Source organism: Malus domestica, chromosome 05 (assembly GCF_042453785.1).
Source record: "Malus domestica chromosome 05, GDT2T_hap1".
Classification (NCBI taxonomy): domain Eukaryota; kingdom Viridiplantae; phylum Streptophyta; class Magnoliopsida; order Rosales; family Rosaceae; genus Malus; species Malus domestica.
The window spans coordinates 41217822-41241716 of record NC_091665.1 but is presented as its reverse complement, the minus strand read 5'-3'; the positions used below and the strand labels follow the sequence as shown (position 1 = coordinate 41241716).

Genomic DNA, 23895 nt, shown 5'->3' with positions numbered 1-23895 from the left:
AATCAAATTAACCCAAAAAAGCAAAATTGACAATAAAAAACCGGATGGTGTTATCCATACATTCATTTGTATTTTCCACATACTTCTTGTCAATTTCTATCATTTGAACTTCATTCAATTTATTCGACCGGACGACTGAAAATTGAGAATGTGTGAAAAGTAAAAACGAATTTGTGGATAGCACGATCCTAAATAACCTTCTGCGTATTCTAAGATGAGATGTGAATAAAAAAAAAATATATATATATATATATATATATATTTATCACGTGATAATAACCAATATACAACGTATATATAAGTGACTAACAGGTTCCAAATAATTTGCATGGCCCAAAATCTATAAAAATCTCAACCAATTGATGAGTGAAAGTGAGGGATGAACCCACTTGAAGTCTATCTAAGCCACAAAATCGTATGCGGTCTCGCATTTTCCTGGGCAGCCTGTGTCACATATCTATTCAGTTTTATTACGATGATGTAAGGGTTCAACGTTTAAACTTGAATGATATAGCCCTATTGTGTGGTTAAAACCGTCATAAAATCATTGTGCATAACTCATCGTATGTTCAATATATAAATGTATGGATTATAGTTGCATTTGGCTAACTTGGAGTACTCACGGTTCCCAATTTCCCATCATAATACCATAGTTTAAATAATCTAATATCATTGGTTTAACAAAAACTTTCTGTGGCAAGTTAAAGAAGTCTCAAAAAGTTGGTAGTAAATAATAGATGGTGTAAATTATCTGAGGTCCTCTGTAACAAGTATATATATTAAGAAAAATCCTTCTCGTTTGGACCATTAATATACAAAGTTACAAGAGAGAGGGAGAGAGAGCTTCTGTTTGGTGTGGAGTAGCAGTGAGTAAAGTTGAATACATACATTTGTTGAGCAGTTGTTTTGATAATTGACATAGATCGATGTTGCCGACTGGACTGTTTTCTGTTTATTTAGGTTGGAGTACTGCAGCCGGCATTGCAGGTACCCTTCTTTATCTTAGCACCATATCTGCTTCATTACGCTTCTTCCATTTTTTTATCAAAAGCGGGGGAATTGAACTTCGGACCTCGGGTGCAAGGGTAAGTTCATAGTTTTATGTTTTTTTTTAAGGAACAAAACCATGAATTCTGTTGAGTGACTTTATAAGATATTGTTGTGGTGATTGGAGGTTTTTGGAATGTTGATTTATGAAGAAAAGCATATGTTGTTCAAGATGCATGTGAGGTTAGGCTAACCAGGGCAATATGCTCACCCCTTTTACCCGTGTTTGAATCCCCTTCTCTGTAGATAGAGTTAATTTAGAATACCGCCTTGTCAAAAAGATGCATAAGAATCAGTTGGAAATATATGTCTATGCAGTTTTGGAATCTATAAAAAGACTCTCAGATTGCCAGTTTTAACACATATCTTTGTCAATTGCAGGGAATATCTTTGCCTTTGTGTTATTTGTGTCACCAATGTAAGTTATTTAAAAAGTTCACGAAAAAATGGAGATTAATGATATTTTGCTCTTGATTCTGATCATATAGCCATGTTTTGTTTTCCAGACCAACATTTAAGAGAATTGTCAAAACTAAGTCAACAGAACAATTTTCTGGATTGCCTTACATATATGCACTTTTGAACTGCTTGATATGCTCCTGGTATGGCATGCCTGCTGTGAAAACTGGGATTATACTGGTGGCTACAGTCAATTCAATCGGGGCGGTTTTCCAGTTTGTCTACTTAAGCATTTTCATTAGGCACGCCGAAAGAGCGATCAAGGTGATATTCTTCCCCAAATCTACCTGCTCATGTAGACAGCCAATGCCTATTAAAACACTGCATGACTGCGTTCTTGAAATTTCTTTTTGCAGCTGAGGATGATGGGATTGATAGCGGCAGTTATTGTTGTGTTTGCGTTCGTTGTCTTTGTGACCTTGGGACTTTTAGACTACGATGAGAGGCAAACGTTCGTCGGATACCTGAGTGTTGCTTCGCTCATCTCAATGTTTGCTTCGCCGCTGTTTATCATAGTAAGTTTGCGTGTTAAATTTTTCGCTCACAGGTTTTGGACAGCGCAATTTATCCTCACACGTATGGTTTCGCGTGTACCCTTTTTCAGAAATTGGTGATCAAAACAAGGAGTGTCGAGTTCATGCCATTTAATCTTTCTCTCGCGACGTTTTTGATGAGTCTCTCTTTCTCTGCATATGGAGTGCTCAAGGAGGACCCTTTCCTCTATGTAAGTGTTCTGTTTTCTGCAGCAAGATGTTAACATGCCAAACCCGAGTTTCGGAACTTGTGTTGATCCTCTTCAAATTACATTTTGGATGCAGATCCCAAACGGTATTGGAACAATTTTAGGGCTTGTCCAGTTAGCTCTGTACTCCTACTACAGCAACATATCCGAAGATGCCTCAAGAGAGCCATTGATAGTTTCATACGCCTGACGAACATATTGGCATCCTTAATACATTGAGAAGTGAAAGTTTCTTTCAGCTGCCAAGAGGAAAAGATTGCATTCGGGGGTGTGTAGGATCGCCGAAAAGGCATTGATTTTGTCTTTATCATTATATCTAGGTTTTTTTAACCAAAATGGTCTCTGAGATTTGTATAATTCCTCACTTTGGCCTTAATACGATGAGAAGTACTCTAAAAAGTGTTACGGTGAGAGAGCGGTGTATCAGATTTTGTATGAGTTTTACGGGGTGGAAACTAAGTATATAGAAAAAGGTAATGTTCCAACCATTCTTTACTTGGAAAATTTCTCTTTAATTAGTATCTTTTAACTACTAAACATTACAAGATCAACACGAAATGTAACGATCTTCTGAGTCGTTTACTAGCAAACTCATAATTAAAATAAACAAAATAGCATCTCAAATTTGTAGAAAGTTTTGTTTATAACGTTGCTCAGGCTTTGAAGACTAAGGTGATGGGGTGTCAACTGCCTGTTGATAATCTCAGGGGAGGTGGTTTGAAGATCCAAATCATCCGACCACCACTGCACGTACTTTGAAGTCGCGAACATATCCTTGCACATACTTTGCCAAATATTGGATGTGTTGGAAAATGTACGTTCTCCTGAAAACCCTGCTACCATTTTGGAGCAACAACATCTTCTCCACCAACAAAAAAAACTATTAAAGAAAGTAACCAAACTCGAAACCTTCGGGTTCGATTCCATCCAATGTAACAAAAAACAACACAAAAGCTAAGGCCTCTAAATTGTACGTTCCTTTTAATCATACACCAATAAATATAGGGGTGTGACATCCACACACCTCTTTTTACTCCTCACACGTGCCTTATTGATTTCTGTCATTTGATCTTCTTCGATTCAACTCCGCCTATGTCTTACATGGCCGGTCCCAAGCCCGGATAAAGGAGGAGGGGGAGGGCGTCAGGTAGTCGACAGCCGGCACTCCATGATCACGTCGAATCCTTATGAAAATGAATCCAGAACAAAATCGCGCTAAAGCTAGGGCGTCACCCGTAAGTGGCGCGCTGTGTGGCCTGAGCACAGTGATAAGTGAGCAAGGGTCGCTGTATCTCCATCGGCACCCGGATGCAGTGTTAAATGAGCAAGGGGGCCATAGAAACTTCTTTTCGAACGACTCCACTCAAAGTTGTTTGGGAGCATATGCTCCTATCAACTTTACCCGGGACACACAAAAGAAGTACTTTGATCCTATTAGACGGGGGAGGGTGAAGAAGCTAGGACAGAAGGGTAGAGTTCAAGAGAGCAAAATGCGTTTAGGAACGTGGAATATAGGAACCTTAACGGGAAAATCTATGGAAGTAGTGGAAGTTATGGTGAGGAGAAGGATAAATATTATGTGCCTACAAGAAACTAAGTGGGTTGGTAGTAAGGCAAAGGATCTAGAAAACTCAGGGTTTAAACTTTGGTATTCGGGCACAAATAGAACGAGAAACGGTGTTGGCATCATCGTGGACAAGACCTTGGTACAAGATGTTGTAGATGTCAAGAGGGTAGGAGATAGAATCATGGCAATCAAGATTGTAATAGGACAAGAACTTATCAATGTGATTAGTGCGTACGCACCTCAAGTAGGGTTGGATACGAGTTCGAAGGAGAAATTTTGGGAAGATCTTGGAGACTTGGTGCAAGGAATTGCTCAGACGGAGAAGTTATTTATAGGAGGAGATTTAAATGGACACGTGGGCAGGGAGACAGGCAACTATGGAGGTTTTCATGGTGGCCATGGTTTTGGGGAGAGAAACGAGGATGGGGAAGCTATCTTGGATTTTGCAATGGCATATGATCTCTTCTTAGCCAACACCTTCTTTAAGAAGAGAGAAGAACATGTGATCACCTACAAGAGTGGGTCGTCAAAAACACAAATAGATTTTCTTCTAATGAGGAAAGGGGATCGTATAACTTGTAAGGATTGCAAAGTTATACCAGGAGAGAGCGTGACTAATCAACATCGCTTGTTGGTGATGGATGTACATATCAAAAGAGTAAGACAAAAGAACAAGACTTGGAAGTGCCCAAGGACTAGATGGTGGAATCTAAAAGAAGAAAAACAAGCCATTTTCAAAGAGAAGGTAATCACCCAATGTGTGTGGGATAGAGAGGGGGAAGCTAGCCAAATGTGGGATTCCATGGCTAGTTGTATCCGAAAAGTAGCAAAAGAGGTATTAGGAGAGTCCAAGGGCTTTGCCCCACACCAAAAGGAATCTTGGTGGTGGAATGAGGAGGTACAAACAAAGGTGAAGGCTAAGAAGGAATGTTGTAAAGCCTTATACAAGGAGAGGACTGATGAAAATGGTGAAAGGTATAGAAAAGCGAAGCAAGAGGCGAAGAAAGCTGTCAGAGAAGCTAAGTTAGCGGCTTACGACGATATGTATAAACGACTAGATACCAAAGAAGGAGAGTTGGATATCTATAAACTATCTAGAGCAAGGGAAAAGAAGACAAGGGACCTAAACCAAGTGAGGTGCATCAAGGATGAGGATGGAAAGGTTCTTGCTACAGAGAACGCGGTTAAAGACAGATGGAGAGGTTATTTTCATAATCTTTTCAATGAAGGACATGAAATGAGTGCTTCTTTAGGGGAGTTGAGTAACTCAGAAGAGTGTAGAAACTACTCTTTTTATCGTCGAATCCGGAAGGAAGAAGTGGTTGTAGCTTTGAAGAAGATGAAGCATAAAAAAGCAATAGGCCCAGACGATATACCAATCGAAGTGTGGAAACTTTTGGGAGAGACAGGTATAACATGGCTCACTGACCTTTTCAATAGGATTTTGAAAACGAAGAAGATGCCAAATGAGTGGCGAACGAGCACTTTGGTGCCTATCTACAAGAATAAGGGCGACGTACAAAATTGCATGAACTATAGGGGTATTAAGCTAATGAGTCATACAATGAAGCTCTGGGAGAGAGTCATTGAGCATAGATTAAGGCAAGAGACACGGGTTTCGGACAACCAATTCGGGTTCATGCCAGGGCGCTCAACCATGGAGGCAATCTATCTCTTACGAAGACTGATGGAAAGATATAGAGATGGGAAAAAGGATTTACACATGGTCTTTATAGATTTGGAAAAAGCGTATGATAGGGTCCCAAGAGACATTCTTTGGAGGATTTTAGAGAAGAAAGGAGTACGAGTAGCATATATCCAAGCTATAAAGGATATGTATGAAGGAGCAAAGACTGCCGTAAGAACTCATGAAGGACAAACCGAAAGCTTTCCCATAACTGTAGGATTACATCAAGGCTCATCCTTAAGTCCTTACCTTTTTGCGTTGGTAATGGATGAGTTAACACGACATATTCAAGATGATATTCCTTGGTGTATGCTTTTCGCAGACGATATAGTGTTGATAGATGAAACTCAGGAAGGGGTAAATGCAAAGCTTAACCTTTGGAGAGAAGTGTTGGAATCTAAAGGTCTTCGCCTAAGCCGATCAAAGACAGAATATATGGAGTGCAAGTTCAGTGCAAATGGAGGCCAAAACGAGTTAGGGGTGAGGATCGGAGATCAAGAAATACCAAAGAGCGACCGTTTTCGTTACCTAGGATCTATCTTGCAAAAGAACGGAGAATTAGATGGAGATCTCAACCATAGAATACAAGCTGGATGGATGAAGTGGAAGAGTGCATCCGGCGTGTTGTGTGACCGCCGTATGCCACTGAAGCTCAAGGGAAAATTTTATAGGACGGCAATAAGGCCGGCGATGCTGTATGGCACAGAATGTTGGGCGGTGAAACATCAACACGTACACAAAATGGGTGTAGCGGAGATGAGGATGCTTCGTTGGATGTGTGGGCACACGAGAAAGGATAAGATTAGGAATGAGGATATCCGGGGTAAAGTAGGAGTAGCCGAAATTGAAGGAAAGATGAGAGAAAATCGGTTACGGTGGTTTGGACATGTGCAAAGAAGGCCTACTGACGTTCCGATTAGAAGATGCGACTATGGGACAGAGGTTCAGGGCCGAAGGGGTAGAGGAAGACCTAGGAAAACTTTGGAAGAGACTCTAAGAAAAGACTTAGAGTACTTGGATCTAACGAAGGACATGACACAGGATCGAGCACAATGGCGTTCTAAAATTCATATAGCCGATCCCACTCAGTGACGTGGATTTTCCAAGTCTCCAACCGAGAAGTTTTCCTCACTCGGGAAATTAAGGGAACACTACCCCAACCTACATGCTCCACTCAGAAAGCTTCAACATACAAGCTTTAACAAAAGAAAATTCAAAGAACTTAGCGAAGAAGGCTTTGGTGTATTTAACACAATACGTTGAAATGAAGGAAAACTTATTTATTGATATCCCCGATAAGCTACAAATATGTACATATACATGAGTCAAAATAAGCACACAAGAGGGAGCCTTCACAAAGGTTGCTTAGGAGAAGTCTCAGCAGTCGGTAGAGCCCCAGAAAGAGAAGGCACCGGAGGGGGATCATTTGGAGCCTCAGTACTGGACAGAACCCTAGAAGGAGGAGGCATCAGAGGTTGATCATTTGGAGCTTCATTACGCGGTACAGCCCCAGAAGACGAAGGTAATAAATGCCTTTGGAACAAACCCACAAATCTCTGATGATCAAGTAAAACCTGACCATCAGTTTCCTTCATCTGGTCAAGCTTCCTCTTCATGTTTGTAGCATAGTCATGTGCGAGCCGGTGCAACTGTTTATTCTCATGCTTGAGCCCTCTAATCTCCTGTTTGAGACTCATCACTTCAGCCGCCAATGATTCAACTTGGCGGGTTCGAGCAAATAGGCGTTGGGCCATATTAGACACAGAACCTGTACACTGAACACTGAGAGCCAGCGAATCCTTCACAGCTAACTCATCAGACCGTTTGGAAAGTAGTCTGTTATCTTTGGGAGTGAGAAGGTTCCTGGCCACCACCGCAGCGGTCATATCATTCTTCATCACGGAATCCCCAACGGTAAGAGGACCAGTAGGGGAGACGAAGGATGGGCGCCATATGTTGTCTGGAGAAGGCGGGGCTGCCTCTTCAACAAGGTTCAAGTCAAAACGACGGTCGGAGGGGCCAGACATTTTCAAAGGTGTTGAAGAGAGAAGAGGTCGGACAAATCAAGATCTTAAAAGTGCAAGAATGAAGCTTCTACTAGTGGAGATTCAAGTGTGCTTTGGAACTTAATGCCAGCCCCTATAAAAATCTGCACTCGACGAAGCTTCAGAAATCGAAGAGGCGCCTGCTCAGAAATCGAAGAGGCGTTTGCTTTCTCAAAAGCTGGGCTGCTTAGAGATCACGAGGGTTGATCTCAGAAATCGAAGAGGCGTTTGCTTTCTCAAAAGTTGGGCTGCTCAAAGACCACGAAGGCCGATCTCAAAAATCGAAGAGGCGCTCGCTTTCTCAAAAGCTGGGCTCCCCAGAGACCACGAGGGCCGATCTCAGAAATCGAAGAGGCACCTACTTTTCCAGCCTTTTCCAGCCTTGTCAGCACCTGTCACACGCACACTCAGTTTTGCGGAAATTATGGGCATTCTGTCAAAGACTTCTGGGGAAGTAGAAAACACATGAATCTTACTGTTCAATCACCCACTTCCCACACGCAACAATAGCTCATGGGTACCACAGATAACTTTGCCAAAGTTCTCTGCCAAAGTTGAGCACGTGAAGCTTGCAGCTCCCACTACATCGCTCTGACCAAGAAGGGTAAAAGAATAGCAAAGAAACAGCACTAACAAAGTTTAGACCCATAAATTTCGAAGGTCTAGCTACCATATTATTACCCACAAGGGTAAAGGAACAGTACCACTGCTGGATAATTGGAAAGTCCCTGTGTGTCAACCTCTGTGCTTCGTGGCAAGGTAGACTAGCAAACATGCCCAACCTTTACTCACATTCGAGAAAACACTCCCAATAAGATTGCTTGCTCCAAAATCGAAGAGGCACCGTCCTCCGAATCTCGAGAGCCAGACTCCCAACATGACTACTTTCTTAAAAATCGAAGAGAGGGTAAAGGAACAGTACCATTGCTGGATAATTGGAAAGTCCCTGTGTGTCAACCTCTGTGCTTCGTGGCAAGGTAGACTAGCAAACATGCCCAACCTTTACTCACATTCGAGAAAACACTCCCAACAAGATTGCTTGCTCCAAAATCGAAGAGGCACCGCCCTCCGAATCTTGAGAGCCAAACTCCCAACATGATTACTTTCTCAAAAATCGAAGAGACACTGCTCCCCGAATCTCGAGAGCCAGACCCCCAGCATGATTGCTTTCTCAAAAATCGATGAGGCATCGTTCTCCGAATCAATCGAAGAGGCGCTCGCTTTCTCAAAAGCTGGGCTGCTCAGAGACCACGAGGGCCGATCTCAGAAATCGAAGAGGCACCTACTTTTCTAGCCTTGTCAGCACCTGTCACATGCACACTCAGCTTTGCAGAAATTATGGGCATTCTGTCGAAGACTTCTGGTGAAGTAGAAAGCACATGAATCTTACTGTTCAATCACCCACTTCCCACACGCAACAATAGCTCATGGGTACCACAAATAACTTTGCCAAAGTTCTCTGCCAAAGTTGAGCACGTGAAGCTTGCAGCTCCCACTACATCGCTCTGACCAAGAAAGGTAAAAGAATAGCAAAGAAACAGCACTAACAAAAGTTTAGACACATAAATTTTGAAGGTCAACCTCTGTGCTTCGTGGCAAGGTAGACTAGCAAACATGCCCAACCTTTACTCACATTCGAGAAAACACTCCCAATAAGATTGCTTGCTCCAAAATCGAAGAGGCACCGTCCTCCGAATCTCGAGAGCCAGACTCCCAACATGACTACTTTCTCAAAATCGAAGAGAGGGTAAAGGAACAGTACCATTGCTGGATAATTGGAAAGTCCCTGTGTGTCAACCTTTGTGCTTCGTGGCAAGGTAGACTAGCAAACATGCTCAACCTTTACTCACATTCGAGACAACACTTCCAACAAGATTGCTTGCTCCAAAATCGAAGAGGCACCGCCCTCCGAATCTCGAGAGCCAGACTCCCAACATGATTACTTCCTCAAAAATCGAAGAGACACTGCTCTCCGAATCTCGAGAGTCATACCCCCAGCATGATTGCTTTCTCAAAAATCGAAGAGGCATCGTTCTCCGAATCTCGAGAGCCAGATACCACAGACCACTTTTTCAAAGTGCTCTGACAGAGTTAAAACATGTGAAACTGGCAGCTCCCACTACCGTGCTATGACCAAGCAGGGTAAAGGAATAGCATTACTACTTGTTGTTCGGGAGACTCCTATATATGTCGACCTCCATCCCCAACGGACAGGCAGACCTGCAAAAATGCTCAACCCTTCATCATATCTGAGAGGGCACTCCCAACGAAGCCTTTCGAAATATTCAGCTTTCTTTCCCCCCGATAATACCTTTGCAAACAAGCTATACTAGAGCAAGAATATCTCATATCATCAGGGTTAAAAGCAAGAGTATCCCATATCATGCTTTTTCCCTGTCTTTTCTTTTGGCCTTGTTTTTACCTGCAAGACAAGGAGAAAGAGAGCAATCAGTCAGCACTTGGAATCAAGCTTCCAGCCAGGAACTGACTGCCTGGAACCCCTTACCTGATTACTTACCTGGCATTGCTCTCGAGTACTCATCTTCAACATCTTATGTTTCCAGGGAAGATTCCGCATCTGCTTGAGGAACAGATAGGGCAAGTGCGAAGGATACAAGGAAGCATGTGGAGACAAGCGTAACAGCACACGTGCCGATACATTCATTACTCTGTCAAAAGCAAAAGTATCCCATATCAGCAGGGTGGAACGTACTCTAGATTTGATGGACTTGTTTTGACCCTCAAATTCTTCAGTCGGCCTTATACTCTGGAGGAAACCAGAAAACCCTCCAGCTCAGTTCAAGAATAAGCCTGTGGAAAGTTACTTCTTCAAAAGCAAAAGTATCTCATATCATCTCTTCTCATTTTTCTTCTCTTTATCCTTCATGCTGCTGCAAGATGGGGAGAAGGTGAACAATCAGTCGGAGCTCTGATTGCTTACCTTGTCTGTCACCTCTTTCAGCAGACCCCCTAGCTCGGCGACTTGGGGGACTCCTACTACATGGTTTGTATCGCGCTTGACCAAGCCTGAAACTACAAGTAAGCTTCAAGTGAAATTGATACATTACCTTGTGCATCTCCACCAGTTAAAGATACCACCCCTGGATGGAGGAAGAGTACTTCCAGAGAAGATGCCACATCTACCTATGAGACAGATAAGGCAAGTCAAAACGACACCACACTCCGATACTTAGAAGTTTCGTGATTACGAGATCATTCTCCCACAATATTTCCTAATGTCATTTGTACTAAATCATTCACTTGTACTCACTAAATGAGAGCTTGAACCTATGTACTTGTGTAAACCCTTCACAATTAATGAGAACTCTTCTATTCCGTGGACGTAGCCAATCTGGGTGAACCACGTACATCTTGTGTTTGCTTTCCTATCTCTATCCATTTATATACTTATCCACACTAATGACCGGAGCAATCTAGCGAAGATCACAAAAAGCGATCGTTTTCGCTACCTAGGATCTATCTTGCAAGAGAACGGAGAATTAGATGGAGATCTCAACCATAGAATACGAGCTGGATGGAAAGAGTGCATCCGGCGTGTTGTGTGACCGTCGTAGGCCATTGAAGCTCAAGGGAAAATTTTATAGGATGGCAATAAGGCTAGCGATGTTGTATGGCACAGAATGTTGGGTGGTGAAGCATCAACACGTACACAAAATGGGTGTAGCGGAGATGAGGATGCTTCGTGGAATGTGTGGGCACACGAGAAAGGATAAGATTGGGAATGAGGATATCCGAGATAAAGTAAGAGTAGCCGAAATTGTAGGAAAGATGAGAGAAAATCGGCTCCGGTGATTTTGAACATGTGCAAAGAAGGCCGACTGACGCTCCGGTTCGAAGATGTGACTACGGGACAGAGGTTCAGGGCCGAAGGGGTAGAGGAAGACCTAGGACAACTTTGGAAGAGACTCTAAGAAAAGACTTAGAGTACTTGGATCTAACGGAGGACATGACACAAAACCGAGCGCAATGGCGTTCTAGGATTCATATAGCCGACCCCACTTAGTGGGAAAAGGCTTTGTTGTTGTTGTTGTTGTTGTTGTTGATCTTCTTCGATTCAGCTGATCCGACAGTCAAAAATTAAAAAAATATGTGAGAAGTAAAAAGAGATATGTGGATAACACATTTCCAAATATAACTAAAAATTTATCCGAACCTATGGAATAGAAAGGTTTAGGGTTCAGGTTTTGCAAAAGCCCAACTTTGATAAAACACTGAAGGCAGCCCAGCCCGTTTCCAAAATAAGAACACTTGTAGCCGAACAAAAGCCCATCCCATCAAAGTATAAAACCCAACGCATACCGCTCCGATGCCCTCTAGGGTTCTTGTTACAAGCTTCAGCTGCTCATTTCTGTATCGACGCCGCGGCAAATCCACCATGGTATCTCTCTCTCTCTCTCTCTCTCTCTCTTCTTCTTCTTCTTCTTCTCTTCCACAGTATTACGTGCAACTTGGTTCTCTTGGTTTTTTGTTGTGGATCTGTTTATGCAATAATTACTGATAAATTTAATCGTGAATTTGGTTCGAAGGGACTGTAGCAATTTCGTGTTATGTTTCAGCTTAAATATAAGATTAAACAATTTATATTTGGGTTGAAGTTTATGGGTTTAATCTGATTTCGTTGATAGTTTAGGGCTTTGCTGTTGTTTTGCAATTTTGTTCTTATGCTTCATACTTCTATGTCAGATTGCATTAATCCGTTTGGTTAGTAATTCATTTCTCCTGTTTGTTACTGCACCTGGGTTTTCATCTGATTGCTGATTCGTTTTCAATTTTGCTTTGCTGTTTGATTTGTTTGAAACCTCACTAGAACCGGGTTTTAATCAGATTTTAAATCGTTTTCTATTCTGATGTTCTGTTCGATTTCTTTTAGAAGTTTAAAGATTACATATTTTTCTGCTTGATTTGTTTGAAACTTACTGTATCTGGGTTTTGATCAGATTTCATAATCCGTTTTAACCCATGTTGTAATTTTTCAGGTGAACGTTCCCAAGACAAAGAAGACCTACTGCAAGAGCAAGGAGTGCAAGAAGCACACCTTGCACAAGGTCACACAATACAAGAAGGGCAAGGATAGTCTTGCTGCTCAGGGAAAGCGTCGTTACGATCGCAAGCAGTCTGGTTATGGTGGGCAGACAAAACCAGTCTTCCACAAGAAGGTATACAACAGCCTAATTCATCCCTTGTGGTTGTTTGATTTCAAATTTGTTGCATCGTTAACTTTGACGTTGATAAACAGGCAAAGACTACTAAGAAGATTGTGCTGAGGCTCCAATGCCAGGGTTGCAAGCATGTATCCCAGCACCCGATCAAGGTTAGTGATATGGTGCAATTTGCTCCATTTGGTGTCTACCTTAGATTATCGATAATATCTAACGCGTTACGCTAAACTTCGATGCGTTTTTTCTGCAGAGGTGCAAGCACTTTGAAATCGGTGGAGACAAGAAGGGGAAGGGAACATCGCTGTTTTGAATGCATTGTTTTGGCTGTACTGTTATGTTACGAATGTTGTTGAAGCTTCAAAGCAAATATGGATGAATTGTTTCAAGTTTTTGTTAGTTTTACGTTAAACGTCGATGCGTTTGTGACACTAATTTTAACTATCAGTTGAGATTGAGATTAGAGTACCAATGCAGCCTTCGCCTTGATTCCTACTGTTTATGTTTCAATTTGCATTCATGTAGAAGTTGCTCTTCCGTTTTAATTTAATTTGTTAACAGTGAAGGTTTTCTGGTTCGGAATTTGAGATTTTATTGATGTTACGGGCTTACATGGATGGTTGTGTTCCAAATCAATCATGTGACGTCATTTAGAGAAACTTAAAAACATTTGGCGTCGTTGTAAATTGATTGGAACTCAACAGTGTACTCCCTAGTGTGATGTAAGCCAATATTTGTTTTGAAGGGTTTATGTGGTGGGATAGTGGGGTCTTGAGCTTGAGAGTTGTTAACCTTTACTATTTGTTTTTTATCAACGAGAAAAGCAACCAATGCAAAGGGAGGGTTTTTGAGTTCGGCTACCTTCTTGTTTTCCCGACTAAGGGCTGGTTTGGTATTGATGTGCTTTGAAAAAAAGTTGCTGCGAGAATAAGCGGCTGTGCTGTGAGAATAAGCTGCTGTGAAATAAAGCAGCAGAGTGTTTGGTAAACTTTTTTGTAAAAGTGCTTTTGGAAAAAAATGCAGTCTGATAGTAGGTCTTTTCATTAAAGGAGCATTGTAGCTCGATGTGCTTTAAAAAAAAACCAGTTTTCCAAAGCTGCAAATAGCAGCTTCAGCTTTTTCCTTTGATTTCAGCTTATTCTCACAGCAGCTTCCAAAACAAGCCCTTTTTTTCAGTTTACCAAACACCTAAAATCCTCACAGCTTTTTTTCATGGGTGCTTTTTTTTTAAGCACCTCACTTCCAAACTAAGGCTAATATACATGGTCTGGAGCATTTCTGCTCTTCATTACAAACTATGATGTATGCTTATCATACATCTAATCATTTACGTGTCTGTTCACATAATTCAAATTAACTTTCACACTAAATATTATTTTTTCAATTTTGAAAAAAAAAGTTAACAAAACCTAAATGACGTGACACATGACGAATGATTAGATGTATGATGACAATACACTATAATTTATGGTGGTGAACAAAAATACTCCCGACCCACATATGTTGGTCGGTTTTACCTCTGTTAAAGAGATGATACAATATGTGATAAGTGTTTTTTTCTTAATTTTTTTAATTGAATGCTAATAAAATTTAGGGATGTGATATTCACACTCTATTTTACTTTTCACACACCCTTCTAGTTTTCGACCGTCGGATCGGATGAATTGAAGAAAATCAACGGATAGAAATTAACAAGGGGTGTGTAAAAAGTAAAATAGAGTATGTGAATAGCAGATCCCTAAATTTAACAAGGAAATATGAACAACAAATAACATATATAATTATATTGCAAATTCCCAATCCAAGAGAAGAAATGAAACTTTGATTCCAACAGAAACAAGGGAAGTCAAAGGGCAAAACGGTAAATTCACAAAAGGGAAAGGCGAAATCTAATTAATATCGCGCAGAAAGATCCCATGATTCCCATCCAATCAAAGTCGGCGAGTATTTAAAATTTAAAAAATATAAATATAAATCCTCGCTGTATTGGGAGATCGCCCTAACCCCTCACTCTCTCCCTCCCTCCCTTCTTCTTCCCACGCCTCCTCTCACTGTAAAACCCTAGTCCTGCATCCTATCCCCATATCCGCGAGGGGGCTATTCGGCCCTCTCGCTCTCGCCGCGACGCACGATCTCCCGGTTGTTTTGCTCTCTACTTTCGTTTCGATTCGATTCGATTCAGGTGAGTTCTCCTTCGATCCTTGACCTCTGATTTCCCAATTTGTTTTTTTGGCGTTTTTAGTCGTTGTTTTGATCTGGATTTTCTTCCTTGTTACTTTTAGTTTCTGGGTTTTTATTTTTCCGTCGGTGTGATGATTTTGTATGTGGTTTTTTGGCGTTTTATGTTTTTGGGGTTTTAGTAATTACGTTGTATTTGGGGTCAAATTTCGTTATTATGTCAACAGCGTGATTTTTCGTACTCAGATAGTTCGGAAGTCAACAGATTTGAATTGGGTTTGATGCCTGGTTAATTTGTGTAGAAGTTCTGTAAATTACTTTTATTTAGTAATTTGGGTACGACCCTTGATTATAGTTAGTGAATTCCATAAGTTTGAGGACTTCAATTGAAAGTTTATGGAAAAAGGTGGAGGGGTTTATCTAAATACCAAGTGTTCCTGTTTTCTTTAAACTTTTACTGTATACTTATTAACTGTTAAGTAGTGCACTTGTTGTACATTATTAAAATATTCGTCGCTTATTTTCTGCAGAGAGCGGCGATTTTCATGCCTTTATTGTGAGAGGGAACTGGTATTCTTAGCGTTATTGCGTATTAGGAGGCCATACAAATTTGTCTAAGAACTTGAAGTTTGGGTTTTCTTGAGAGTTCACGTAGTTCCTTACGATGATTGCCACGAAAACCATGCTGTCGAGCAACAAGCTGAAGATTAAATTTGCCTGCAAAAGAATTGAAGCTGATCCTGGAAAAAAATTTGAAGCTGATACTAATTACTCTAGGAGTCACTCGTGTGACTATGGGCATCATGCCTCAATCAGGGAGGTCAGCGCAATGGCGAAATCTTCACTTCCAGGTTCTAAGAAGCGTGGATCCTCAGGCGATCTTGAGGGTCAGAAAGAGAAGAAGAGGAAGATTGATCGTAGTGTGAAGGTGCAATGTTTGACGATCCTCAAAACACTGATGAGTAAAAAGGAAAGCTGGCCTTTCAATGAACCAGTTGATCCTGTGAAGCTGGGAATCCCAGATTACTTTCGCATCATCTCTTATCCCATGGATTTGGGCACGGTAAAATCAAAGCTGCAGAAAGATTTGTACTTAAGCGCTGAAGAGTTTGCAGCTGATGTCAGGCTGACTTTTTCTAATGCCATGCTCTATAATCCTCCTGGCAATCCTTTTCATCATCTGGCAGAAAACCTGAATAGTTTTTTTGAGATGAGATGGGGTCTTTTAGATGAGAAGTTGAGTCATGGAAGCTCCAAGGTTGAATCAGGGAATCCATCGAATGGGCAAATTAAGAAAGTAACTTGTGCTAGACAGAATCCATGCAACTCTCCTCCCTTGCAAAATAGTTCGGTGAGCAAGAGGCCTATTTCAGGTGAAGAGAAGGTCAGAGTCCCTGTTGGTGCAACTGATGCTGAGGTAAGTGATAGCCATGAAATTGTGATTTTTTATGTTTACAATAATGCGTACTGGATTGCTTCAAAAACAAATAAAATTTGGAATTTTAAGCCTGTCAGCTAATAGATGGTGGCTTGAATGCTGTATACTCGTTTGTTCTATTATTTAAAAAGCTGACGCTGTTGAAGAGCATTTTCCTTTTCTACCTGAGTAATGTATGTATATTTTGTTGATAGGCAGAGCTTTCTAAAACAGCTCAGAATTCTAATCCCAAATTGTCATCAAAGAACTTAAATAGAAGCACCGATAGTGCCTGTAAACAAGCTTCAGGCTCTATTAATGCAAAGCAGCCATCAAGCCTGGTTTGCTTAAAATGTGGCTCATGTGGCAACGTTGCATGTCAATGCAGGCGTCCTAGTGACTCGACCCATAAGTCCTTTAATGGTTAGATTATTTTTTCATTTGCTGCAACTTTCTTGTTATATAGTATATGGTTGAACAATGGATTTATTTCTCTCTCTTCTGGTTCAGACAAATCTTCTGAAAGGTCAATGGGCAGAGAGCATGGTTTGTCTAATTCTACTGTACCCAGACTGGTATGTATGATGATGCTTCTGTTGCTGTTGACATTTCTCATGAGGACTTTTATGTTTCTTAGCGCTAATTGGAGCTTTTATTCCATTATAGGATTGTCAAACAAAAAGCTTGTCAACATCCCAGACGATCAAATCAGATCCAGAATCTGATGGTGAGATGACGCAGCATATTAAGATATTTAGCCACTTAGTTATTTTTAGTGATCTGATCCAGAATGATGTTATGATGTTGCAAATTATATGAAGGGGCTGTAAGTGCTTTGGATGGTGAAAACATATGTTCCAGTTCTAGGCTTACAACTCCAGTAGTGGATGCTGCTTCTGGAGAAGGTCAGTATCTTCACTAGCAATGCCAAACTTAAGTATGACCGCTGGTTATTTAGCTTGCCATATTTGGACTTACTAATTGGGTGGTCGTACTCATTTCTTTCAGGATGGAGCACTTCTCTTTTTGATGTTGAACTGTCCCCAAAAAGGGCTCTTCGTGCTGCAATGCTAAAGAGTCGCTTTGCAGACACTATTTGGAAAGCTCAACAGCAGAAACTTCTAGATCATGTAAGCTTCAGTTTTTACTTTTAGCAAGATCATGTAAAGCATGTTGGATACTGTGTTAGAACATTTTCACATGATTATTTGATAGCTTTTAGCATTTGGGTTTGCTTATCCAGCGTTTCCTCCTTATATCCAGGGTGATAGAAGTGATCCGCTTAAGATGCAGCAAGAAAGGGCTAGACTGGAGAGGAAGCAGCGTGAAGGTAAATAACTTGTTTTTTGCCGAAAATAATCTAGTTTTGATTTTCTAGCGATGCTACTTTTGTTTCTTCCTATGGTTTATTTCATCATTTTGGGTTGGGAGATTCTTTATTTTATGCAACTGCAGCCAATGGTTATACCATGTTATGTTAGCCTGATGGTATTTTTTCCTTTCTTGTGACTTGCAACGAGAAAGTGCTCGCTTTCGATATGTTTGTTTACAACCCCCCTGACTTTAGCCTTTTGCATTGATTGCTTTCTTTCACCTACTCCTAAGCCTGTCTGTGGAAAACATTTAATATCTCAATTAGTGTTATTGTTAATTCCATAAGATACTACAGTGCATCAGTCACAGACAAAGATCTCCTTGTTAATCCTGTTGCCACCTGCCTATAATTGATGGTCTTAAGCTTACCTTAATTACAGAGAAAGCAAGGATCGAAGCAGAAATAAGAGCTGCTGAAGCTGCCACACGAATGAGGGCTGAGAATGAGTTGAAGCAGCAACGGGAAAGAAAAAGAGAAGAAGCTCGAATTGCACTTGAGAAGGTTTACCTTTGGTTTAAAGTTTTTACGGGTTCTTGCATGAATGTTGTCTCGTTTTTCGCCTTTGTGGTCTGACTTTAATATAATCCCTTATCCAGATGAGGCAAACAGTTGAGATCGAGACAAGCTTGAAGATCCTAGAGGAACTTGGAAGGTTTGCTGGGTTCTCCGTATCCGCTCCTATTCTCAACTTTAATCGTGGGTCTGGGGCTTTCGGGGGGTCACATCCCCAATCACCTTTGGAGCAGCTAGGTTTATTTCTAAAGCCCGAATATTCAGGAGACGACGACGACGACAACGATGAATCAACGCTGTACGGGGATGGGGAGGAAGGAGAGATCGTTTGATCCGCGGTGGTTTCCGTCGGTCTGCTATTATTTGTGTGCGCTCTATTTTTCTCACTCGAGATGTTTCATATTAGTCTGCTGAGAGGGAAAGAGAGACCGATGTAAATAGTCTTCCAGTAGTGGACATGTTGACTGAATACACGTATATAATATATATATATATATATATATATATATATTAGTTCTCTATCTTAAAGAACGAAAATGATATTGTTCTCTCTCTCTCTCTCTCTCTCTCTCTCTCTCTCTCTCTCATGGAATGTTCTTGGGCAGAGTTGTATAATGCTATATAATATGTGGTTCGATGGGCTTAGTGGTTCGGTAGTCCAGACTGAGAAGAATTTCTCTTTTGACTCAACCCTGTTGAGATACGAAAATAAGTGATTCTTGTCCTATATTTTATATACATGCGATTATTTTTAATTTTTAAATTTAGAAGCTAAAAATAATCAAGGTTTTTTAGTTAAAATAGTCTCTGAGTTGACATAATATTTCACTTTGGTTCTGGCATTGAAAATCGATAAAAATTGTTCTGAGTTTGTTCACCGTAAATTATTTTGGTCATTCGTGAAAAATCTGTTAAATTGTGATTATTTTTGTCCAATCAACTCTTTCACTTACTTTTGCATTTGGTAAAGAATTTTCGTGGAAAGACCAAAGTGATTAACGATAGACAAACCTAGAAATCATTTTCATCGATTTTCAATGTCAGAAACCAAAATGAGGATTATACCAGTTTCAATGACTATTGTGAGCATTTATGGGCCATCCCACCACCATTTCCACAATCTGAGCCTTGTAGATTGCCTGATTATCCAACACGTGTTAAGTGCTAAAACTTAGAGGGGTGTATTCAATTGAGAATTTAAAATATTTAAATGAATTTATAAATTCGTGGATTTTTATAGAGTTTAATTGATTTGTAGAGATGTCATGTAAAATTTTGATTCAATTCTCCCGAAATCTTATCGGAGATGTAAGACTTGTGGATGCTTAAAATACACTGAAATCTCTCTAATTCCTCAACATTTTCAATTTTTTTTAAATAAAATTCTAATTAAATACACATAGAAATGTTATAAACTTCTATAAAATCTTAATTGAATACACCTAGATTTCTAAGAATTTTAATAAACTATCTTAAAATCTTAATTGAATACACATTGGTTGTATTCAATTGGAAATTTGAGAGATTTCAATGGATTTATAAATCCATGGATTTTTATGGAATCTAATTGATTTGTAGAGATTATATGTAAAATTTTGATTTAATTCCCTCGAAATCTCATGGGAAGATGTGAGATTTGTGGATGCTTAAATTACACTACAAAATCTCTCAAATTCTCTCAAATTCCTCAACTTTTTCAAATTCTTTAAAATCAAATTCTAATTGAATACACCTGAAATGTTATAAACTTCTTTAAAATTTTAATAGAATAAACCCAGATTTTTTAAAGATTTTAATAAACTATTTAAAAATCTTGATTGAATATACATTAAATTTTAGAGAATCACTTAAAATCCTAATTGAATATCCTTATATTCATTAAGAGAATTAAAATCCCTCAAAATCCTAATTGAATACACCCCTTAGGTCATCTCCAACCGAAGAATGGCCAAATGGCCCATTTTAGCCCTATAGTCTTGCAATAAATTATATTTTAATAAACAGTGCTATGTCATATTTTATATCATCTCCAACCGAGGGGGCCAAAGGGCCATAAGCCAAATAAAATTTATTATTTTAATTAAATTAATATGGTTAATTAAATTAAACTACCGTATTAAAATAAGGTTTTTGTACATGTTTTGAGTACTATTTGTCGCCAAATGAATAAGCTTTCGGATTTCTTATCTTTATATAATCTCTATAATTTTTTGAATATGATTTTGAGTGAAACGTGTTGCTAACGTGAGTAACTCTCTTTTCTTATCTTTATGTAATCTCAATAATTTTGTGGATATTATTTTCAAGCGACACATGTCGCTAAAGTGAGTAACTCTCCAGATTTCTTATCTTTGTTTATTCTTAATAATTTTTCAGATATGATTTCGAGTGTCACGTGGCAAGATGTAATTGGTTGTGCACAATTTTAGATAAGATTCTTATCTACGCGGTACTTCTTATCTTCAGCTTTCAATGTTGTAGGAATGGTGTAGGTATTTATAGGAAAAAAAATTATAATTTTTTTGTTTTTAAAATTTGTCCAATAAAAAAATCAAATTCTAATAGTAACCTAATGGCAGCATGACGTTAGCGAGCTGGCGTTATGCTGACGCCAGATAGGAGTTGACATTCAAATGGGCTGAGCTGATGGCCTGGCTGGCTAGCTAGAAATGGCCAACCTGCTGGCCTGATGTGGGGGGTTTGGGTCCGATGAAATTCACAAACCCTTTAACCTAGCCTTCGATTGAAGGCGATTTTCGTATCATTCTGAACTATTATTTTTAGTTCTGTAATCCTTTATTGGATGGATTGGAGATGGTCCTAGAGTCCCGCGGCGAAACATATAAAAAGGATCAGAGAATTTTCCCGAATGTTATCGAAACGCAAGTGTTTCACATTTCGCACAAGAAACGCCGAGAGAGAAAGAAAAGAGGGAGATCAATAAACTCCTCAGCAAACCCTAACAATGGTGGTCGAAGACGCACCCAAGACTTCAGCTTCCGAAGATCAGGCCAAGACCGAGGCGAACCCTACACCGAGGGAGGACGACGACGAGCCCGAAGAAGGAGAGATCGTCGGCGACCAAGATTCGGCGTCTTCGAAGCCGTCGAAAGGAATAGCGCCGCAGTCACTCCCTCTGGAGCACTCCTGGACCTTCTGGTTCGATAGCCCCGCCGCCAAGTCCGCCAAGTCCAAGCAGGAGGATTGGGGCAGCTCCATCCGCCCGATCTACACCTTCTCTACCGTCGAGGAGTTCTGGAGGTTAATTTCTTTCATTTCCTCTGTTTTTGGGTTCAATTTTGTTTGGTTGGTAGGAAAACTGATAGAAGATTGAATCTTTTGCGTTTGTTATGTGCTTGCTTTAGTTTGTGATAAAACAAATTTGGCGATTTTTTGTAAAGGAAATGGATTTGGTTTCGTATCGATTGTAAACCTAGAAATTGGAAACTATGGAACTAACGGGACTGCTCTGTGATTCAGAGTGATAATTTGCTTCCCCACCGTTAAAGTTTGAGATTTTGGTTTCTTTTGTTTTCCTACATTTTCTTAGTGCCCCCAATGTTTTCGTTTCTTTTCCTATGTTTTCTGTAAATTTGTTACTCGGTTCTGTTTGAGATAAATGTTTTGGGTTGTTTGTGTCGATTTTGGTTGCTTGTGTCTCTTCTGTAGCCTCCTTGATTGATTTAGCAACGATGAATGCTGCCAGAATTAGTGAGATTGTAAAGTAGTTAGCCTAGAAATCTTGTGTTGAATCTGGCGTTGCATTTGTCTCTTGATTTCCTGTTATACTGGGACTTTAGAGGTTCCCCGATTACTCCTGATCTGGATATATAGAGTCATATTTCATCAGGTTCACTCCTAGTTGATTTGGGAATTGAATGTGTCTATTTCTACATCCACGTGTTGATTTCACACAGCGTTGAAATAATTGCTAGAAGCGGTTTACGTAGATCTTTGGGGTGATTCGAAATGTATCAGTGTAGATGTTTGCAATCCAAGTAATGTTATTTAAGCCAGCACGGTAGTATTTCTGTTGTGGGATTTGAGGTAATAAACCGCTTGTATAGCAAACTCTTTGGTTCCTTTTTCATAAGGACATCTAAATCCAAAATATTTTGTAAAAAAACTGTATGGAATGAGAATTACTTGCATGTCTGCCTCTGTTCCTCTTTCTTTATAGGGACTCAAATTTGCTCATAATATTTGTTTTGCATTCAGCATTTACAACAATATACATCATCCGAGCAAGTTGAATGTGGGGACGGATTTCCATTGTTTCAAATACAAAATTGAGCCAAAGTGGGAGGATCCTGTTTGTGCTAATGGAGGAAAGTGGACTGTCACTTATCCTAAAGGGAAATCTGATACCTCTTGGTTGTATACGGTATGGTCTAAACTGAAAGTGGTATTTGAGGGTGAATTGATATGTGTATATTTGTGTGCATGCGTGCGTGCGTGTGTGTGGGCCTCTAATTGTTGTATTTTCTGGTATCAGTTGCTAGCAATAATTGGAGAACAGTTTGATCATGGCGATGAAATCTGTGGAGCAGTTGTCAATGTCAGACCTAGGCAAGAAAAAATATCTCTTTGGACCAAGAATGCAGCAAATGAAGCTGCTCAGGTAATTGCTGATTGACTCCCTATATGTTGTGTATTGCACGAAGGCACATTACATACATAAAAGTTGAAAATTATAAAACTTTTGTATCATTACATTTGATAGAATTTCACACATCACATTTATGGGTTTGTTGCTTTAGCAGAAGGAAAGATTTCCTGTTTATTTATAGCATAGGATTTTTTTTGTTCGTGTTGCTTTAGTCCTCCCGGCTGCAAGGAAGAAAGAAAGAATTATTCGTAAAGTTGATCAATCTATGTTTCTTCCTGTCCCTAAATCTGTCAAGACCCTCGGCAATTCAACTGCTTTCCTCTTTAGTCAAATATAAGGTCTTTTATAAAACAAGAAGGTGGCCACTTGGCTGCTAGGGCCAAATGGTTTATAGGAATCTATTTTGTACATAACTTAAATTTGTTGAGCCGGACTTATAGCCTACTCCAAACACCGAGCGTGGAAACAGGCCCTTTCTTTGAGAATATGACAGTCAAATTACGTGCACTTATTGTATTTATAGCTATGAGTTGCATTCTGGTAAAGAAAGTTGCAATGATGTCTCATAGCCACTTTCTTGCTGCAGCTGAGCATTGGGAAACAATGGAAGGGGTTTCTGGATTACAATGAAACTATTGGATACATATTTCATGTAAGGATGTTGTTTCTTACGTATATTATTCGTTATTCTATTCCGTTTTGTGTCATGTTGGGGGCCTCGTAAATAAGTAACACCCTTTATGCTCTGGTTTTTTGCAGGAGGATGCGATGAGACAGGAGAGAGGTGCCAAGAATAAATACGTAGCCTGATGTGTATAGTACTGTTCTTTGGTAGTCCTCGGTGCTTTCCAAACTGCAACAGCATTCTATACTCGCATGCAGAGTAACTTCTGTCTAACGTTTGCTCTCTTCGGGCTGTTCACGCAAGTTATAATTGTTCACTTCTTGATGCATGTAGCCGTAGCGCATGTATTTGCTGGCGCGGATCGATCTTTGATATGATTTTAATCTTACTTCTCACCAATGTTCAATATGCATTCCATGTGTTGTGTTATTTATAAGAAAAACAAGTGGCATCA

At 40.0% G+C, this 23895-nt stretch overlaps 4 protein-coding genes across 4 annotated transcripts; all 4 read left to right on the top strand.

Moving 5' to 3' along the window:
• Positions 1–803: 803 nt before the first annotated feature.
• On the top strand, positions 804–2752 carry LOC103434946 (bidirectional sugar transporter SWEET2a-like). Its single transcript, XM_008373328.4, has 6 exons — positions 804–987; positions 1429–1465; positions 1554–1770; positions 1863–2021; positions 2111–2230; positions 2325–2752. The coding sequence occupies exons 1-6, from the start codon at positions 927–929 to the stop codon at positions 2436–2438; spliced, it is 708 nt and encodes a 235-aa protein (XP_008371550.3). The 5' UTR covers positions 804–926; the 3' UTR covers positions 2439–2752.
• A 9039-nt stretch (positions 2753–11791) lies between these two features.
• Positions 11792–13196, top strand: LOC103434943 (large ribosomal subunit protein eL42-like). The gene is made up of 4 exons (XM_008373322.4): positions 11792–11946; positions 12545–12724; positions 12805–12879; positions 12978–13196. The coding sequence occupies exons 1-4, from the start codon at positions 11875–11877 to the stop codon at positions 13035–13037; spliced, it is 387 nt and encodes a 128-aa protein (XP_008371544.1). The 5' UTR covers positions 11792–11874; the 3' UTR covers positions 13038–13196.
• A 1453-nt stretch (positions 13197–14649) lies between these two features.
• Positions 14650–18934, top strand: LOC103434947 (transcription factor GTE12). The gene is made up of 10 exons (XM_008373329.4): positions 14650–14906; positions 15433–16319; positions 16535–16742; positions 16830–16894; positions 16986–17046; positions 17141–17224; positions 17328–17449; positions 17583–17649; positions 18074–18195; positions 18291–18934. The coding sequence occupies exons 2-10, from the start codon at positions 15567–15569 to the stop codon at positions 18537–18539; spliced, it is 1731 nt and encodes a 576-aa protein (XP_008371551.2). The 5' UTR covers positions 14650–14906; positions 15433–15566; the 3' UTR covers positions 18540–18934.
• A 1926-nt stretch (positions 18935–20860) lies between these two features.
• LOC103434948 (eukaryotic translation initiation factor 4E-1) lies at positions 20861–23895 on the top strand. Its single transcript, XM_008373330.4, has 5 exons — positions 20861–21468; positions 22426–22591; positions 22703–22828; positions 23403–23468; positions 23576–23895. The coding sequence occupies exons 1-5, from the start codon at positions 21173–21175 to the stop codon at positions 23624–23626; spliced, it is 705 nt and encodes a 234-aa protein (XP_008371552.1). The 5' UTR covers positions 20861–21172; the 3' UTR covers positions 23627–23895.

Excerpts from the sequence above, each read along its gene's own strand:
- LOC103434946 (XM_008373328.4), top strand. The coding sequence starts at position 927 with ATGTTGCCGACTGGACTGTTTTCTGTTTATTTAGGTTGGAGTACTGCA. Across the intron at positions 988-1,428 it reads TACTGCAGCCGGCATTGCAG|GGAATATCTTTGCCTTTGTG; the intron begins GTACCCTTCTTT and ends TGTCAATTGCAG. Across the intron at positions 2,231-2,324 it reads AGGAGGACCCTTTCCTCTAT|ATCCCAAACGGTATTGGAAC; the intron begins GTAAGTGTTCTG and ends TTTTGGATGCAG.
- LOC103434943 (XM_008373322.4), top strand. The coding sequence starts at position 11,875 with ATGCCCTCTAGGGTTCTTGTTACAAGCTTCAGCTGCTCATTTCTGTAT. Across the intron at positions 11,947-12,544 it reads GCCGCGGCAAATCCACCATG|GTGAACGTTCCCAAGACAAA; the intron begins GTATCTCTCTCT and ends GTAATTTTTCAG. Across the intron at positions 12,725-12,804 it reads AACCAGTCTTCCACAAGAAG|GCAAAGACTACTAAGAAGAT; the intron begins GTATACAACAGC and ends GTTGATAAACAG.
- LOC103434947 (XM_008373329.4), top strand. The coding sequence starts at position 15,567 with ATGATTGCCACGAAAACCATGCTGTCGAGCAACAAGCTGAAGATTAAA. Across the intron at positions 16,895-16,985 it reads ATTCTACTGTACCCAGACTG|GATTGTCAAACAAAAAGCTT; the intron begins GTATGTATGATG and ends ATTCCATTATAG. Across the intron at positions 17,047-17,140 it reads ATCAGATCCAGAATCTGATG|GGGCTGTAAGTGCTTTGGAT; the intron begins GTGAGATGACGC and ends AATTATATGAAG.
- LOC103434948 (XM_008373330.4), top strand. The coding sequence starts at position 21,173 with ATGGTGGTCGAAGACGCACCCAAGACTTCAGCTTCCGAAGATCAGGCC. Across the intron at positions 21,469-22,425 it reads ACCGTCGAGGAGTTCTGGAG|CATTTACAACAATATACATC; the intron begins GTTAATTTCTTT and ends TTTTGCATTCAG. Across the intron at positions 22,829-23,402 it reads CAGCAAATGAAGCTGCTCAG|CTGAGCATTGGGAAACAATG; the intron begins GTAATTGCTGAT and ends TTCTTGCTGCAG.